The 19043-nt window shown below is 41.0% G+C and overlaps 2 protein-coding genes across 3 annotated transcripts; one reads left to right on the forward strand and one right to left on the reverse strand.

Annotated features, from left to right (window-relative positions):
• Positions 1-66: 66 nt before the first annotated feature.
• Positions 67-7961, forward strand: synm (synemin, intermediate filament protein). 2 transcript variants are annotated; one of them, XM_069528569.1, is made up of 5 exons: positions 67-1006; positions 2034-2158; positions 3393-3472; positions 3660-3977; positions 4014-7961. In XM_069528569.1, exons 1-5 carry the CDS (start codon positions 209-211, stop codon positions 5732-5734), a joined length of 3042 nt encoding a protein of 1013 aa, XP_069384670.1. In that variant the 5' UTR covers positions 67-208; the 3' UTR covers positions 5735-7961. The 2 variants fall into 2 exon arrangements, with proteins under 2 accessions (XP_069384670.1, XP_069384669.1); XM_069528568.1 differs by having other exon boundaries at positions 68-1006; positions 3660-7961.
• On the reverse strand, positions 6873-18967 carry ttc23 (tetratricopeptide repeat domain 23). The gene is made up of 11 exons (XM_020078953.2): positions 18552-18967; positions 17731-17890; positions 17409-17532; positions 17086-17233; positions 16874-16999; positions 11442-11613; positions 11170-11275; positions 10687-10814; positions 10223-10372; positions 8418-8500; positions 6873-8264 (listed from the first exon to the last, which is right to left on the reverse strand). Exons 1-11 carry the CDS (start codon positions 18590-18592, stop codon positions 8213-8215), a joined length of 1290 nt encoding a protein of 429 aa, XP_019934512.2. The 5' UTR covers positions 18593-18967; the 3' UTR covers positions 6873-8212.
• Between the last annotated feature and the right edge of the window lie 76 nt (positions 18968-19043).

Here is a 19043-nt window from a genome sequence, read left to right on the forward strand (position 1 = left end):
CCTCCTCCTCCTCCTCCTCCTCCTCCTCCTCCTCCTCCTCCTCCTCCTCCTCCTCCTCCTCCTGCTGCACTTGACAAAGGCCACTGATCGCACAATACATCACAGTTGTGGCCACAGACTCTGAACACACCGGGGGAACCTGGCTCCTCAAACTAAAGCGCACAGGCTGGACACTTTCTGAACTCTCTCCTCGTCAGTAGACGCCACCATGTTGCCTTTCAAGAGAACTTTTGAGGGCGAGAAGCAGCAGCTGCAGCAGCTCAACAGCAGACTGGCTCAGTATCTGTGCAGGACCAAGCAGCTGGAGCAGGAGAACGCGCATCTGATGAGCGAAATCAACAAACTCAGGCAGGCGAAGACTGCGGGATGGGAGCCGAGGTACAAGGCCGAGATGCGGGACTTGAGGGGGATGTTGGGGCAACTGTCGATGGAGAAGTCCCAGGCGGAGATGGAGAGAGAGAAGCTGTGGAGGGAGCTGCAGATGATCCAGGGTCTGTGCAGCGAGCAGACCGAGGTGTGCCGGGACATCAGCGGCGAGCTGCAGGGCTGCGAGAAGGAGCTCCACCTCGCTCACCAGACCAACAGTGGCCTCCAGCAGCGGCTATTCCAGCTGGAGAGCCAATATAAAAGCATGGAGGAGGCGCACAGACAGGAGATGGAGCGTCTCCGGCGTCAGGTGGACTCCCGGGTCGTGCCCCTCATTACGCAAACTTACCGCGGACCTCCGGTGGCCTCCGTGGAGGAGGTGCAAGAGTACGCGCGGGGTCTGTCCGAGGGCTGGGTCGAGACGTTTGATATGTACCAGCAGAAGGTGGAGGAGATGGAGCAGTCGATCAGAGAGGACCAGGCGAGGCTGGGTGACCTGCAGAGGGAGAAGATGCTGTACGCGTCAGAGTTGGACAAATTACGCACGGAGGCTGAAAAACAGGGCCACGCTCAGCTGTGTCTGGAAGAGCAACTGATGCACATGCAAGAAAAATTCCACGCGGACTTGGGTGAATATCAGGTGAGAACACGATGAGAGTGTAGGACAGATACAATCTATAATAATTAAAAGGAGAACTGAATCCAGGGTCGTTTTGAAGGTTTATATGTATTATGAAGCCCCTCAATACACATTTTATAAAAAGAAAACACAGTAATATTCCATTTATCCCACTGGGCCATGGGGGCGGCCACTCCCTCGCCTGCGCCACACCCACTAACGCAGCTGCAGCAGTGGCTGAAGGTTTATAAAGGGACCATCTCATTATTGAACATGATTCTAAATAGTTAAACAATCACAAATCAAAGCTGAAATTTGCAACTGGACTAATATATGATGTGTGACCAGTAACTAACCTCACTCTGGCTTCACCCTGAATGCAACCCTCCCTCTGTGCTTAGTGACATTACCAACATTAAGTGGTGCCTGACACATTTGTGTTCCCAGAACTGTTGGAATCATGGATCGTGCGTGCAACATTTGACCCCAGAAGGACTGAATAGCTTGAGCAGCTGAAGGACACACTATGTTCCCCCCCCCATGTGTTTTATAACTGCTAGATTACACTAGCCACTTAAACCAATTAGCTGTCAGACTGACAAATCCCTATTAGTGTCCTAAAGATGTAGTGCAAGGCAGGTCAGACGGATACAAATGCTACACATGGAAAGACACTAGTGCCGCCGACAAGGACACATTCCTCACAGTTAAAGCACAGGAGGATTTTTTAGAATTGAGCAAGATATGTGTTGTAGGATGTTAAATGTTGTTGGATAATCTCAAACACAGTAAAACAAGTGTGAACAAAGAATAACTTTGATTTTGGCAAAAAGGTGTTAATTAGAGGTAAACAAACAAGCTGTGGGGACTCAAACACAGTAATAAAATATTTATCTAGTTAACAACACTGCATAAAATGTGGTTACACTCTATAGTTAACGAGGGAGCTGAATGATTTTAGTATTGTCATTAAAAAATATATACGACAGACCACAGACTTGTAAAATTAAACTTTGTGCAAAGTGAAAAAAATTTTTTTCTCCCCTAGATGATTATCGAGCAGCTTGAGCACGAGAGAAACGCCATGGCCAACACCATAGAAGAAAAGATGCAAGAACATCAGCACCTTCTCCAGGTGAAGATGGATCTGGGCATGGAAGTGGCTGCCTACAGGTGATGAGCTGCTGTCAGTCAAGACAGAATTGAATCAATGTTCATTGGGTTGAATCCTCACTTTTCACATCAGACACCTTGATTTGTCGTATTTGGAAAGACATTTCCAAATAAACCTGCCTCAAGTACTTTTAGCTTAATTAGTAATTTCATCGATTGCATTAGAATGAATGCATACAAATCCCATGCTTGATTCCTGTTGGTCTTGGCACCTAGTGCAGTGGTCCTTTAATAAAATAAATTCAAAAGTAATACCTCACATTCACTATCCAATAACTATTAAACCCACCGTTACATTTTTAACAGAGTTGTTTAAACTCCCACTGTGGATTGTTCCCTGTGTAAAGCAAGTCACATTTTAACTGGCTTATCATATCCTGCAATAGCCTGGAATGTGTGGTTTGATGTTCTTAACATAGCCGGATCACACACACGGTCACGTACTAATACGACTATTTTTACCAAATTGCAAAGTTGTCTTTAAAGCAGTTGATAAACATATTGTATTTTTAGGTTTGAATGTTATATCGAGCTGTTTTCCCATGTATTATTTATAACAGCATATTATTAACTATTACCTCATTTGACAGGAGATTAAACCATAGTTATTGAGGTATACCAAAATTATTTATAGTATGCAGCCAATTCGAAAGAAGTGCATTAGAAGACCATCTACTTTTGCTCCAGAGCGCCTCTACGTGGCCGGTTGTCCACTGGCACATCTGGAGTGTTTTGACTGCCTGGAATGGACAGAATGTTTGCTAGGAGACGCGACGGTGGCATGTGTTTCTGAAGGTGTCATGACTCAGCTTTTGCTTTGGGATTCCTCGGGAAGTGCTCTGCATTGTAGCTGCTATTTTTAGGTCAGTCATTCGGGAGACACTATTGGGAGAGGTTGTTCCCTTTTTGGATGGACTTTACTTTGCTCTTGTATGTTTGGGGAATCATGGCCACGGAAAGGTGAGGCGTTTGATCAAATTGCCACAAAGTCTTTATGACATGATGACAGTGGCTTGTTCTGTTTTTTGATGATACCCTATATGGCCAGGTCCTGCGTTCATACCGTCTTGTAAGCCTGTTGCGTTTAGTTTGAGAGTGTTGAGATGGCAGAGCTGAATGATGTCCACCATCTTGTGAGGTATTTGTCTTTGATTCACTTTTCTTGTAAATAACAATAATTTTTAAAACCTTTTTTGCCTTTGTTAAAGCATTTTGTCTTGTTTCTTCTGCTCAGGGCTCTCCTGGAAGGTGAGAGAGTGGGTCTGCAAGACGCTCATCAGAGGGTGAATCAGCATCAGAGAGAAAGAATAATAGGTACTATGTTGACCTCTATCGACTTCATTATTGATATTGATCACAAGGGAACCCTTTAAAACTTGTACCTCAATAAATGAAAATATGTTCAAACATTAAGCAAAAATAAACATTCAATTTGAAGTGTCAAAACAGAAAATGTCAACACATTAATTAATTGTTTATGTGAATTACTCCTCTGCCTTAGATATCAAGATGCCGGCCCAACCCTACAAACCAAGAGCTTCCATCCTAACAACCAGACCACACACAGATATCAGGTACAGGCCACAGACGTCGAGCCTGAGTAGATCCCCCGTGCGTCTCTCTGGGTCCATAAGTCCCTCTAGAATCATTCCTATTTCAGTTGCAAGCAGAGATCGTTATCAAAGTCCTGAATCCAGAAGGGACATGATCTCATTCAGCAAAGCTCGGGCTGCCGCTTCTGCCACCACCACTGCTGCCAAAGATGAACAAACAAGCAAGAGTGAAAACCACATGAGTCACAGTATGCAAAAACCAGCAGCAGAGGAGAACACTGTGAAAATCAAACAGTTCTCTTCAATGGAAAACCAAATCAGTCCCATCAAGTCTTCTACTGCTGAGACAAAATCGGTGAAAGTTGTGTCACCGCCTATGACGAGGCTGAGCACGAAAACTGAACCAGAAAACAAAAAGCAACTTTTGGATGAAGAGGAGATGGATTCTGTTTATGACAGTGAGTTTGAAGACAAAGGGAGAAGAGAGTATACGATAAGCCCAAGTGAGAAGAAGATATTAGACTCTGTGTCTGTAGAGGAGATTATTGAGACAGTGATAAAACCAGCTGGTTTGGAAGCTAAGGTTTGCTCATCGGGAGAATCCAAGGTCAGATATCATGTTGAGAAAATCGAGCAGGAGGATGGCACAACTAAAACACAGATTGTGCTGGAGTCCAAAGTGGAGGAAGAGCTGGATGTTTCTGAAGACTCGGCCCTGGACGAACTTATGAGCCAAGGCGTGAAGAAGGTGTCACTGGAGGACATCAAGGACACGGCAACAGGAAGCATGATCAAGAATCTATTAAGTGGCCTGCAGGGAGCAGAGAACCTGCAAAATAAGTCTGTCAATGTGGAAATCATTGAAGAACCGGTGGACTCTCACAGTGATGAGGAGCTTGAGGTTGAGGAGAAGTTCAGATCCACTTTGCATGACCCCTCCTCAACATATTTCCAAATTGAGGAGCTAGAAAATGTCCCTGATGGATGTAGGGGTGATGATGATGCCACGAAATCCTCCATGACAGACACAGATCAGCCCAAGGGTGGATCTGTTTATGTTCAACAAGTCTCTAGACAGAGTGAATCTTCATACTTCTCCCATGACCAAGAGCCTCAAGAGTATTTTGTCTCCACACCAGATGAGAACCTTTCTGAAACCGAGGATGGTGGTGGCATGTCCTCTTATGGCCATTATGGCATTGTCGATGACCTGTCAGATGAGAGGTACTACCAAGATGAAAGTCTTCCATCAAAAAGAGTGATTGTAGAGGAACATGATGAATACAAGTTCAAGTCAGACGACCACTCTTTTGTCAAAGAGAATTTCCCAGAATGCATCATCGAAGAAGAGATTTGTGTTTCCCCTGTAGTACAGGAGTCAATGCTGGAGTTCCTAAGAGAGGACTCTTTGGAGCCCAAGGAGCAGCTGAAGGGAGCTCTAGAGAAGCTACAAAGCTCAGTTTCTGGTCCTCTGAGGGAGGAGTTGGCTTTCCTCACTAGAGTGAGTAATGAGAGTCCTCAGAATGTGGCTGTCAAAAAAGTGCAGCAGTCAAGTGACAATGGAACCATGACTATAGTTGCCGAGCTAAATGTCTCTCAAACTCTGGAAGACTCTGGGCTGCTGGAGGAAGGAGATGATCTGTCTGAGGAGCAGATCATGGCAGCATTCAGATCGTCCAACCTTGGGTTTGAGCAAACCCTCCAGGGTGGTGCTGGAGGAGGGTACAGCTTCAGAATTGCCAAAGAAGAGGATGTTGCTTATGTCAAAGAGTTTGAAGGCTTTGCTAACCAAGGAGAATCTGTGTCTGAAATCACTGAGAAATACATCAAACTCGAGCCATCAGAGAAATCCTCCACTTTCCAGATGGACATACAAGGCAGCCATTCTGAGGCATCTTCAGAGCAAGAGCTGCAGTCTCAAGCCACAGAGAAACCACTGAAGATTTCTCAAGAGAAAAGAGTTGCAACAATATACCTTGAAAGTCAAGATGATGAAGACAGAATTCAGTCAGAAATATTTTAAATTACATACCTGTCAGTCGTATCAATTGTTCGAACTACAGATACAGAGAGGTCAAAGGGCATAAATGCTTATAGCAGACATTGAAATAATGCTATAAGCAGTATATTTTAGCAGTACAACATTTGATAGCTAATTCATTTTGGTACTCTCTTTTACTGTGCCTGCTTAAAGAGTGTTTTACCTCAAATTTAACTGCATACATAGACATATTTGGCTCGTATTCAGGTTTATAATTTTAATTTGGGTTATTTGAAAAGATTTGCATGCTCGAAAAACACATCCTTTTCTCTTACTGTCCATTGCTGTAGCACTTCTTATCAGCCTCTGTCTGAAACACTTGGTTTTAGCTCCTGTCTCTTAACATAATGATAAAGCCTAGTCTGCTCTGATTGGTCAGCTGGCCCAATCTGTTGTGATTGGTGAACCACTTCCAGCGTGTGTGGGATGTGTTGGCCTCCAATTTTAATTTAACTGGCTTCGCTAGGGGGCGTGCCAGGCTAGCCGCTAGGTGTACATTATGTTATGGAAATAGTTTCCGCAGTAATATGATAAAAATTATGCGAGCTTAAATTGGGATTGTAACATCATAGGAATGTTTAGGGTTGGTAATAATGATGGAGTGTTGCACTAGTATGCTTTATTATTTTTTATAGCTTGCAGTCTATTTTCAAACTATTTTGTTTACTCTCTTTAGATTTCTCTATTTTTGTACTAACCTGTACTGCACAGCTTCAACAGACAGTTTACAGCACACCATCAACCCAACTAACACATCATAGCCTGTGTCGGCCATGATGTGATAGCTGTGATAGTTGTGAGGTGCTGGGCACCCTACGCAGGCCTTTTTTATTTTTCTCTGGCACTGCTAATGGAATGATGTAGGTGTAGACTGCATCCTGGAACACCATGGTTTATTTTAAGTTGTCAGGAGTGTGAACAGATTTATAGTTAAGATTTTGGCTGGTGGTGTAAGGGGAGTGAAGAAATAGACGATAATTTGTCTCATGATATATTGTAAGTTTTGAATTCTGAGGTAAAGGTGTAGTTCAAGTAATGTTGAACTTAGAAGTGTTGGTTAAGTAACTCACAAAGTTAGATATGGTCAGATGATTAAACTAGAATAATGGCACATCACACATTTCAAAATAAGAACTGCCCATTTTATTACCTAATAACGAAATGCAGGTTACATAATCAATGTAAACAATATAAAAATGTTTCTATAAAGTTTATTTCATGGTATGTGTCAATAACATTTATTATTTCTCAAATGCAAATATTTAGCTCCAATATTGTGATTTGTGAGTCAGTAATTAAAAATGGTGGATTACACCATTTAAAGTAAGCAAAGAGTAAGGTGACGAAATGAAAAGAAGCAGCAGGAACTTAATGATTAAAGGATGCAGCAAGTGTTGTGAAAGACAATATAATAACATTGAGTTTTAATGTCATGTCTAATTTTAATTTCATGTCTCAACACCGTTTGCTTGTCCACATGTGTTTGTTATCACAACGTTGGCTTGAGGGATTCACCTTTACTCTGACATAGCAGTGTGTTCATGACAGTGACTATTTTTGGATCGACCGCTTAGTGGCACCGAGCCGTCACTGGGGTTTGTTGTGTTGTGTTCTTGTTGCAGAGGCAGAAACGGTCTGTTTATAGTCTGTCTAAGTGTTTTACACATGTTGTCTTCATGGCTGTTCTTATTTAAACCTTGCAACCACTGAGCAATGTCTTCACAGATTGGCTTTTTTTCACTCTCATGTTAAAATAACATGCGGAAATAAAATGTTCAGTGTGAATGCCATGCTTTTATATACATCTCTACAAAAGAAATTCTATTTAAAATTTGTTGCATTAAAGTGCCCAGATACAGGAGATTTCCAAAGATTTTATCATCTGCTGATCACAGTAACTTACATATTATATTGTTGTACTTAAAATATTAACAAGGAATTTTTGTAAGTGTATACTGTATGTCTGTACACATTGTAATCTGGATACCATGTGCCATGTCAGAGCATAAACAAATCTTTACAAACCTGTAAAGAATGTTTGAGTCAGTTTATTTCAGATGTTCACCATGGATACCCCAACATCATCGCTGTTATTGACAAACTGATGATTTCTCCTGAACAAATGACATTAATGCTTGTTTAAAATTGGTTCCAGCCATAACTTTGTAATTGATTCATTTCTTAACACGATTAAAAGCTACTGTGGGTATGTTTTGTGAGTGTACGTTTTTCTTCCACGCTACTAAACTGTGTGAATGATACTAAATACTTATAAATAGAGAAATTACAAACAGATTTTCAGCAGCGTTACTTGAATAATGACACAATGTTTATGGGAAAACAAATAGAATGTCAGTAGTTCTTTGTGTAAATCCTCAAAGTTATTGTAGTGATGAAATAAAATTTCGTGGGTCAAATATTGAGTATCAATCATTGTCACTTGATGGTAAAATTGGAAAGTTATGTTTTTCTTTTACTTTGCCTCTGTAGTCTATCAGCCACCTCTGGTGCCCTGCAAAACAGAAGTATTTGGTTACATACTGAAACATGGATGGGCTTAGAACATTAAGATAAATAGTTATATTAGTCACACACAAATTACTTAAGTTCTGTCACATTAAAGTATACAATTGTGTTAAAGAAAAGCGAATTAACAAAGATTTACCGGGCCAGCATGTCCACAGCTTTTTGTGTAGTTTTTGTCTTCTTGTGCTGAGGCCCGTACATCCAATTCTGGATCTCCAGGCACTGACATTAAAAATAAAAAAACATTAATGACAGCAGTCAATGAGTCGCCAGTGGAAGATGAGATGTGAAAGTCATACTCAGAGGGGAATCCACACTTCCAAGCAACATGTGAACACACTAAACAACCTAAAATAACCACGGTGGCAGTCCCAAGGTTTAGATAACACCTGCGCTGAGCACTCGGCGTGACAGGTCAACAAGGGGGATCTGCTAGATTTATTACAGGGGCTCCAAACCAGTAAATACATTTGAGACGCAGCCTGAGTCATTTTCCACTCGGAGATGAATTAGCAATCAGTGCTTCGCTGTATGGCATCAGAGAAAGTTTCCTAATTTAACAGAATCCAGAAAATACTAAACTTTCAAGTACAAACACACTTATAAAATATGATTCCACAGTTCACATAGTGATGCAACAGATGTAAATAAAACCCTGTCGGCCATTTCAGCAATCATTTAAAATAATAAGCTGTAAAAGGAACTTTAAATGAAAAAAGATGGAGCGAGAAGCTTCTCTCTTCACAAGGGAAAGTAAAACTCTGGGTAATCTGGAACAGATCCATCTGTTCTCATGGATGTTTTCACCGTTGCTAAGGTTGAGGTAATGGAAGGCTGTTTTTTCAGCAGCACCACAGAGGAAGGGGGAAATGTGAAGTGTGTGTCTCTGTGTATGTGCACCATTGTTCTGAGGGCTGTGTACTGTATCTACTGTAACAGCCAGCTTTCCTTTGGAAAAACAAAATTTACTCAAGAGTGTGCTTGAAGGGGAAAATCTGTCCTCACGTATCTGCTCTGTGTCAGGTTAGATGTGGTGTTGGGAGACTGAGTCCTAATATTCCCTGTCAAACCAAGACCCCTGAACTTAAATGTCACAACAAAGCAACATAGCAACCAGCCTCCTTAGCTTACAGGCATGTTATTACTAGTGTGAAGCAATCCTCCCCTTCTGGTGTATTTTAGTACGTTTGATGGGCGGCAGAAGTTAGCTCATAGGGGAAACATGTGAAGTCAAACTGTACATGCAAAATAAAAACACCCCTTACGTAAGAAATAATGTAAAACAGTAACAGAAGAGAAGCACTGAGCTAAAAGGCTGCTGTTAATTTAGTGCATAAGAATGCGACTTTTGTGACAACTGGATAATTTCCTGACATTCTCCGAAGGAGCCGATGTGAGAATGCTGCAGGAGATTGTCGGGTCACAACAAGCAGGTGGGCGTGTTGATTGTTGTTGTGTTGCACACAGACTTGACTGAAAACTGCTATAGTGACATGCAGAACTAATTGGTGTCAGTGTCCCTTTAACTGACGGCGCTAAACAACCTGACATTCCTTTTCCAAAGCTGCCCAGGCTCCATCCAGACGGAAGAAACACAAAGTCACTCTGTGTGATATTTTACACCAGGGAGGGTGGCTCTAACCACAGCACCCTTCCAAGATTAGTATGCAGCTCTGATGGCACTGAGCTTAAGAAGGATGGTGGGAATAGCTCATTGCAATATGACAGGAACCGTGTGTATTTTCAACAAGCCTCCCACCCCTCTCTGGCGAAGGTGGTCACACCTGCTCGCTTGTGGCCTTTTATTTAAACCCTCCCAAATAGTTTGGCAGGAACAATGCTGTGTTTGATGATAGTAACTGCGACTCATATATATATCTACAGGTGATGAACAAGGCATTACAACTTTACTTGTGCCGTTTCCGTTCTGTAATGTGTGATTACCTTTGTCATCGTCCTGTGAGCCTGCATCATCCTGCCCTCACTCATCTCCACACTTCCTATTAGCTGAAGGGTGTCTGCTACCTCAGCACTCAGGCCTCCAAACGTAGATCTCTTCGGAGTGAGAGAGGTTCGCTGTATCTCCACACATCTCTGCAATGGTGTATAAAAAATAGGTAACTAGAAAGAGTCACATCCTGTTCAGCAGGTGGAATCAACCCCTACACAATAACAAACTCTGAGGGAGGGTTTCCATGGTGCTGCTGTCTAAACAAAATATGTGCAGATGTTGACGGTCTGCTGTGGATCCCAAATTGCACGAACAGAAATATGAGATTTGCCTAAGGGAATCTCAGTGGAGACATTTCTTAATCATCTTACAGACTAGTGTGTGTGTGTGTGTGTGTGTGTGTGTGTGTGTGTGTGTGTGTGTGTGTGTGTGTGTGTGTGTGTGTGTGAGAGAGAACCTTTTGCTGGTCATTGAGGAGGAGGAAACGACAGAAATCATCCTGGGCAGTGAGGAAGGCTGGATCCTGTGGACCTACAGAGTTCTTGTATGCACTGAGACTCTGCTCAAAGTAGTGACCTGCAGATTCTACACCAGCATGAGGAAAAAATACACAATAATGCAAGTTTGCTACTTAAATAATGGCAATGATTGGCAGTATAGCTGATTCTGAAAACAAGCTTATCGAGAGTACTTTCATTTTCCTAAAAACGTCTTTCCAATTTTCTTAATTTTCAGATGTTTTGCCTCATAGATACTGTGGAACATACGTTGACATGAGTGAATCATACTGATGTGGCTGAACTTTAACATGTCTTGAAAAGGGCTATTATACGTCTGGTTTCCATAACACCATTTTAAAGAATTTGACATATAGGAAAACAATGGGAGATTCACGTCCTAATTAACGTTTTTGCTCAGGCCTGTCTGTGAATAGACCCACCATTGTGATGGGGCTCTGCTGCAGCAGAGTGGATGAGGGCCAGGCTGTGGGAGATCTGAGCCTCCTCTAACTCCCCTGGGCTGTGTCTCATAGCGATGGCATGAGCCTAGAGGAAGACACCCACACGGAAGAGACAGATTACATATCAGCAAATAAGACATGCAAAAATATTACATAACATCGCAACTTGGCACATGGCCAAAAGGCCCTTGTGTATTTATATATAATGCACTTTAGAGTTTGGTATAATGTGTCAGTGGTGCAACACATGCCTTGGAAAGGTGCTCTATGGCTTGGTCCATATGACCTTTGTCCTGTTCGATGGCGGCCATGTCTCTGTATACAGAGGAGGTTTTATCTGGCTTATCACAGTCCTTCAGCAGTTGCAGAGACTTCTCACACTGGTTTAAAGCCTCATCTGGTCGGTTCTGTCTCTTGTAAACCCTATAGAGCGGAAAGGACACAAATAGGCAGACTGTCAGAACAGAAAGACAAACAAGAAGACAGCGACCAGTGGAATCTGCCATACAAGGCAGCAGGGTATAAAGATACATCAAAACCATTACATAATGAGTTCTGCACTTTAATTACCCTCCAGGATAATCTAGAAATAACAAAATTATTTTTTATTTTTTACTTTTCAAATGGAAATCTTTGTACATATGGTAACACAGGAATGGATTGTTGTACATACAAACAGCATTTAGCCCGAACACCACTGCATTGTAAAAAAATAAAATAATAATCCTGTATCCTTTCATTCCTGTGCAAGAAAGTGTGGATTCATAGGAGAACCACTGAGCTAAACCCAAAGCTCTACAGTGGATGACTGCACGTAATGAGTTACAGCTAAAGATCTTTATATGAGAGTAACATTGCTAAAATTATTAAATTGAGGCTCAGGTGAGAACTGAACTGAAGTGTTGTAAGGTTAAAACTGCAAATTTATGTGAGGACTAAACTAGTGTTACTACTGAGGGCAGAGCAATTTATTAATTAAAAAATGGTCTGTCAAGAAACTAGGAATTCCAGGACACTTAACGTTATGTAAAGTTGGGCATCACCAGAAATAATGAAGGCATATACCATCAGTATTCTAGCTACAATTAATCAGCACATTTTGGACTATCTGTGAGCTTTATTTTGAAGTACTGGTACAGTGTTGGGTAGAATTGATGGTATGTAGAAGAGATAAATATGTCGGCTCAGATATTGTTGCAGTGAAGTTCCTCGAGGTGAAGACTCACTCATCCCTAGAGTTAGACTGTTTAGACATTAAATCATTTTATATGGTGGACACCAACAACCTGCTGGAGGATGTCTGAAGGTTATCTTGTGTTCAGTAGATTAGAGGGTAGAGATGAACCCAGTCTGGCTATTGGAATGATTGAGAAATGACACAATTTTAATAAATTCTATCCAATCACACACTTTACTCCATATATTGCTAGTGTACACCCGTACGCCTGTTGCTTTATTACAATGAGCCTATTTCAAATTACTGAAGTAACTGCTTGGTCTGCAGCCAAACCCAGGTCCTGCAGAGAGGTGAAAGCTTTTGGCTAATGGCTGCAGCTAAAGCCTGGTGTAGTGTAGACTATAAAAGGGAAACCTTGCTCGTTGCCATTTTAACTGCTTTTGTTGCACCCTTCACAAGTCTATAACTTTCTTCACTGACAGTTACACTACTGCTAACCCCCCACCACTTTAACAGCCTCAGACAAATAACTCCTGCAGTGTGTTTTTTATCATTACTGGGCAAAAATTTGGGAAAATTAGGGAATTCCCTTAAAAAAAAAACACAGATGCAAAGCGGGAGATTGAAGAATGGATCTTTATAAATCACTCTTCAGTATATGTCCTGCTGCTAACAATGTTTTAAGCTTCACATGTTTTGCTGACGCCTACAACAGAGTGTGTTCTGTTTTGAAACACTGTCACGTACTGTGATGCTGCATCGAGTTGGGACTGGTGCAGAGAGAGGATTCGATGATAGCTGCACTAACCACTGCAAGGACCCTGGGTCCATCAGTCGACTCCGCTAAAAGCTTCAAACCGACTAATGGACTCTAAATTTAATTCAGCTGTCCTTTCAAGGAGGGGTGGCCTTTCTCAAAGCCCACTACCCTCAACACTATACAATCTCTAGCTACACAGCTGCCATACAGGGATATAGAGAATCCCTTTCACACATCTGCCTTCCCACATTCAAACTAACTGATCATTTATTTGACTGTACACCAAAGTAATTGCAAAAGAGCACAGCTTTTGAGTCAAGGCTTTATCCAAGCTGCCTTCCAGTATCATGACTATATAAAGGATGTGTGTCTACCGGACATCTGCTCACATCCCTTCAGCAGCATGGATTTGGGTATTTCTGTTAAAGTTCTTAAATGTCAAAAGCACAGGTTAGACAAACATAGATGCTCCTTTCTTTGAATTTTCCCATGACTCCCAGATTATCCTAATATGCCATGATGGATAGAGGGAAGGCCCTGCCCACAAGCTTCCATGAGGCACACTCTCAGGTCCTTTTTAGGCCAGCATCGGTGGCCACAGCACAGTACATTCCTGCATTGTGGCTTGAGTCCTGCCATTCTGCCTGCGTGGTCAAACAGAGACAATGCTTCTCTATCCTCTCATTCACTCCGCATCCTTACTCACTTCCTGGTTATATGCCACATCCCACCAAAATCTGCTAAGATTCATCATGGCAGGGTATTTATATAATCAAGGATTTGTAGATGTATTGCCAAGCAAGCCACACAGCCCTCTTTTGTAAACGCTTCCAAAACATGGTTGACGTAAGTTTGCTCTGGGCCCTCACTCGGAAAATGATACAACAATAAAGCCAAAGCAGAGTGAAAATAGAGGGACAAAAACACAACAGCATGCTCCAGCAAATCTGTGTGGTGCTTTAAACTGACAAAGTTCTGTCTGATGAGATTTTCTCTTGTGTGGCTCTGATTCAGATTTGTGTTACAGACCATGTGGAAGAATCCTGAACCACCTGTTTGGTTGTGGATAGAGACTCAATCAGGGCATCTACATCAGATTTTGTCGAGTTTTATTTCATCCATCAACATCTAGATTAAGATGATTTAAACCATTTTCTTTTTTGGATGAAATCTAGATTGTGGAACCTGAGCATGAGGGTAATCCTGGTATGAGCTACTGTATCCTATGTATTTATACAACAGGACGATTGCTGATTACTGCAACTACACAGCACAAACTCTGCACAACGTTGTCAAACAGAAAAGGCATTCAAATGAAATACCAAATATGGTTAATTGTGCAGAAAATAAGGGTGCATTTTTGCAAGTTTATTATTCATAAGAAAGAATTTATTAAGTGCATGCACAAAATGTAATTAAATTAAAATGTCAACAAACAGTCCTATTAAATTAAATCAAGCTGCATCACATTTCACACACATGGATATCAGTCTGCGATTTCTAACTTTAAATCAAGATCCATCCAAATTTCAGTGTTTACCTGAAATTTGGATGGATGGTGTTTCCCTCTGATCTGGATCCACACCAAAACTTAATGGGTTCTTCCCTGACCCATCCTTCCACCATGTTTTGGGAAATTAGTTCAGTTTCTTTTGTATATAAATACATATTTTTAGCAGCCATGGCTTCACCATATTATACAATCTTATGCAAAGAGTACATTTAAACCTATATAAATTTTGCCCCGACAGAAATATGCCTTCTCAGTAATCGTAACTGCCCATGCACCTTGAGAGGATCAGAAAATGAGTATGAGTATCCAGAGAATTTGGAGCAGGATCTGTAAGAGAGCCGAGCTAACTTTATTGTTTCAGGCTTTGGTGGGAACATTCCCCTGCACCACAACAGTGTTGACTGACAGAGCTTTAGAGGCATGCCAAATTCTTAGTCATCACCTAACAAAAGAGATTTAGCGAGCTTACACACAAGCCAGAGTCTGCACATTTATTCAATTACACACATCATGTCAACAAACTCTGACTCTCTGAAACAGACCAAGATGGCATCATTTACACATTCCTGTGAGAGGAGCTAACCTCGGCTGCTGATAAGCTCTATTTTCACTAAATGTTTCCAGTAGTTACCAAGCAACACAGTTTTTGTAATGTGGGTTTCTGTTGTTGAAACACTTTCATAGTGATGCACAATGTTTATTTGCCTTTCTAAAACTAATACAAACTACTTTAGAGAACTTCTTTACAAGGTTTTACAGACATTGTGAGTTTTTCAAATTATTATTATTTAAATTTTGAGCTTTAATGGTTTTGAAATTCCATAGATTTAGTGCCTGGATTATAAAGGCTCTTGTCGAAATCCTAAATGTACACAATTCCAACTTTTTGAGTGACAAACTTACTGAGGCATAATACACATATTCTAAACCAACCAGTCTTTTCATATACAAGAATTAACAGCGTCAAAATACTACTTTTCCTTTCCTAGGAATGAGAGTGGGGAGGTTCTAATCTGTGGCTGTCCTGCAGCATCTCACGTTTGTCAAAGTTGTCAGTTTTTCCACATGCAGTAAGTTGTTAAACAAAAATGAGGATGTCCTGCTAAACTGGACCAGATGTTGACCTCAGTAAATTGAAAGCTGCTTAAGGTTGATTGACCTCAATTTGCAGCAAACAAATCTATTGTAGCACAAAAGTTTCATGGGTGCTGTTTTGGTGACATATACCACACAAGTGTTTATTATTTCTATAATAAACACTTGTGTACAGATATACAGATATAAAATATTATAAAATACAGAATCTGTCTATTATAGAAAATAAATAGAGACATTAGCAGGGTGATCTAAGTCAACTGAGACTTTAAGACTTTATTTCCTGTCTGTGCTTCTAAATTCACCAACTGTAATCTGGCTGCCATCTTTATGTGACCACAGCACTCAGTTTACCAAAGTGTCTCTGCTGCACTTCATGTTTGTGCTTGGTGCCTGCACCTAGGAACCACTAATTCATAATCTTTTCCAAAGCATACAGTATGATGATCTGTACCTGCTATCAATACACTACATTACATTCCATTGTTACAAATGTTGTAAAGTGGTCTAAACAAATAAATAATATAAAAATGATACTATATGTACTATATGTATAAGTGAACAAAGCAGCTGAGGTTTATTTAAGAACTGAGACAAACCATAACCTTAGAGAAAAGGGAGAAATTATTTATTATTCATCTGTACCTCTGCTTGAGCAGCGACTGAGAGGACAAGCAGAAACTCCACCCAGCAGGTCTGTAACAACCTCACCAAACACCCACACACACTGCTGAGTGGACTGAACAGTGTCAGGAGGGGAAATCCTGATTTGTTTAGTTGTTGTTCCCAGGAGAACAGAGAATTGATGGTGCTTTCTCTGGCATAACTATGACAACAAAAACCCCTCCCCTCCAAAAACTATGTTTGCATGAGTCTATCGCCATCTTGTGGCTAAACTTAAGTGTATTGTTTTTGAAAGTGGGTTTGAAAGTTTGACAAAAATATTTGTGTTTTAAATAATAACAAAATAATTCAAATATAAAATGCTATATGCTCTTCTCCCCCACTGGAGAGACCTGCCTCGTTGCATTTTAGTTGGGAATAGTGCCAGGTCATTCAGCTCAGCCTGAGCATGATGAGTATCATGAAATAAATAGTCTCAGGAAATAAATAGTAGTAATTTTTTTCAAAACTCTACCTGCATAAACTGGTGGAGATTTCCAGCGAAGTCTTCATCTCGTCTTCCTGGTTGATGGCAGTGTATTGATGAAGATCCTTAAGCACTTGTTCTGCCGTCAGAAAACAGGATTCTGCCTCCTCGAGATTGGAAAAGAGTCAAGGACATTTTCTGCTTGCTGGTTTTTCTTTTGATCTCATGTATTATTGTCAAACATGCTTTGGCAAGGATATTTGGTCGCGAGCAATGCAGCCCCTCCCTGTGTGAGGTGAATGCTCAGGAGACATCTGAGCTTTTCTCCTCTGCAGGAGGAGATTGAGGAGCAGATGGGCAGCAGCTCTCTGGCCAAGGCCGAATGCTTTTGGGCCTGCAGTCCCCAGCCTGAGGGAACACACTTAATTTTTTTACACATGAGGAGTGAAAAAAAAAATGTTTGTGAATTGTTGGTAGACACCTCAAAGACTGTCATATGATTTGTACTTGTATCTGTCTTAAGTGGCAATTTGAAAATAACAATTGTACAAGTGTAGTTAAAGTATTGTCTTTCTGAGATTACCTTTTAACTGGAAATATGCTTTAGCCAGTCTGGCGTGGGCCTGGGCTACTTTCAGATGTCCCTCCCCATAAACCAGCCTGGTCAGAGCCACACAATGCACCAGGTCCTGGATGCAGGCGTCAAACTGGGAAAATATATGAAATATCTGTCAGCATCACATCTCCTGATAGAAAACTCTACCGTGCATGAAAAGTCAGTAAAGAATAATATAAAACAGTCATACAATTCCTTATTATTTATTTGAATAGTTATGTGTATACAGATTATTAATGCATTGATAAACATGAACAGAGCCTGAAAGACGTGCTATGACTGAACCCACCTCCTGGTTGTCTTCATGGGCTTGAGCTCGGCTATCGAAGTGCTTGAGCTTCTCCTCTGGAGGCACCATTATAAAATCCCTCTGAGTGAATCCTGATTTTGAACCACAGGGAGGAGGATCATCCACGCTCCTGCTGCTGCTCCCCACGCTCTCAGAGCATCTGGATGTACAGTAGGTTTGGTCAAGCAATGGTGTTTTGAAAAAGTGGACATATGAAGGAAAACACTTTCAGTAAATGAAGTGGGAGAAGTTCTGAAACTGAACCAACTTTGAAGATTAGTTTAACACATGACTGAGGTTTTATAGCAGGGCTGAATGGATACAAACAATACCAAGGTACAAAAATGTTCATATCAGTTGATAACCATTACGATAAATGTCACATTTCTTATAAGTTATGTGTTATATCTCCTCATTGTGCTTATACAATGCATGAGCTTATATATTAAACCTCTGTGTTATTGTTATTGATGAAAACTATATTGCAATAATAATCAATATTGATTTAGACCTATTTTACAAGATTTATACTGCAATTTAGTAAACTAAGGTGATTAAACACATATATATATACACATATATAGCACTTATTGCCATAACTACAGTTTACTACAATCATCTTGTGCCACTTTACTACATTTCCGTACAAAGCAATATTCCCGTGACAGGAATCTGTACACATTCTGTATCTAGTGTTTCATTTTTATTGAATTGCCTTGTTTACGTTCTCTCGTCTCCCTCTCTCTGAGCTTGTCTGCTGCTGTGACAAGTGAATCAATAGTTAGATCTCATCTCACATGTAGAGAAGATAAATCACTTACTCAGCAGGAGAGTCGGAGGAACACGGAGGAGTTTTAGCCATTGTGTGAAAAGCATCGGTCGGTGTGACGGGTTTGTGAATTCACCGTCTCAAAGTGAGAATACTGATCAATGAAGGAAGAGACGGAACCATCAGCAACAGTCTGTCCCTGAACGCTGCCTGTGTTTCCGTGGTTACCCTGCCAGCGAGCTAAGCTAACTGCTAACTAACTAAGCTAACTGCTAGTTTAACGAAGCTAACAGCTGCTAAGATTTGTTCACAATGGGTTTAAGATATAAAAACATTATCTTGTTATCTTAGTAATGTACAGGAACTGAAACGTCACCTCTACACGTGCAGTAAACTGCGCCGCTGAGTGTCCCTCATCACTGAGGAAGTGCTTCCTGTTACAGAGAGGAAGGGAAGTGTGCTGCGTTCAAAAGCCGCACGGACATTACTACCATAGACTGTTTACTCTTTTCATCCGTTTCTTTATTACATTTTTATGCAAATA

Source organism: Paralichthys olivaceus, chromosome 7 (genome assembly GCF_024713975.1).
Source record: "Paralichthys olivaceus isolate ysfri-2021 chromosome 7, ASM2471397v2, whole genome shotgun sequence".
Taxonomy (NCBI): domain Eukaryota; kingdom Metazoa; phylum Chordata; class Actinopteri; order Pleuronectiformes; family Paralichthyidae; genus Paralichthys; species Paralichthys olivaceus.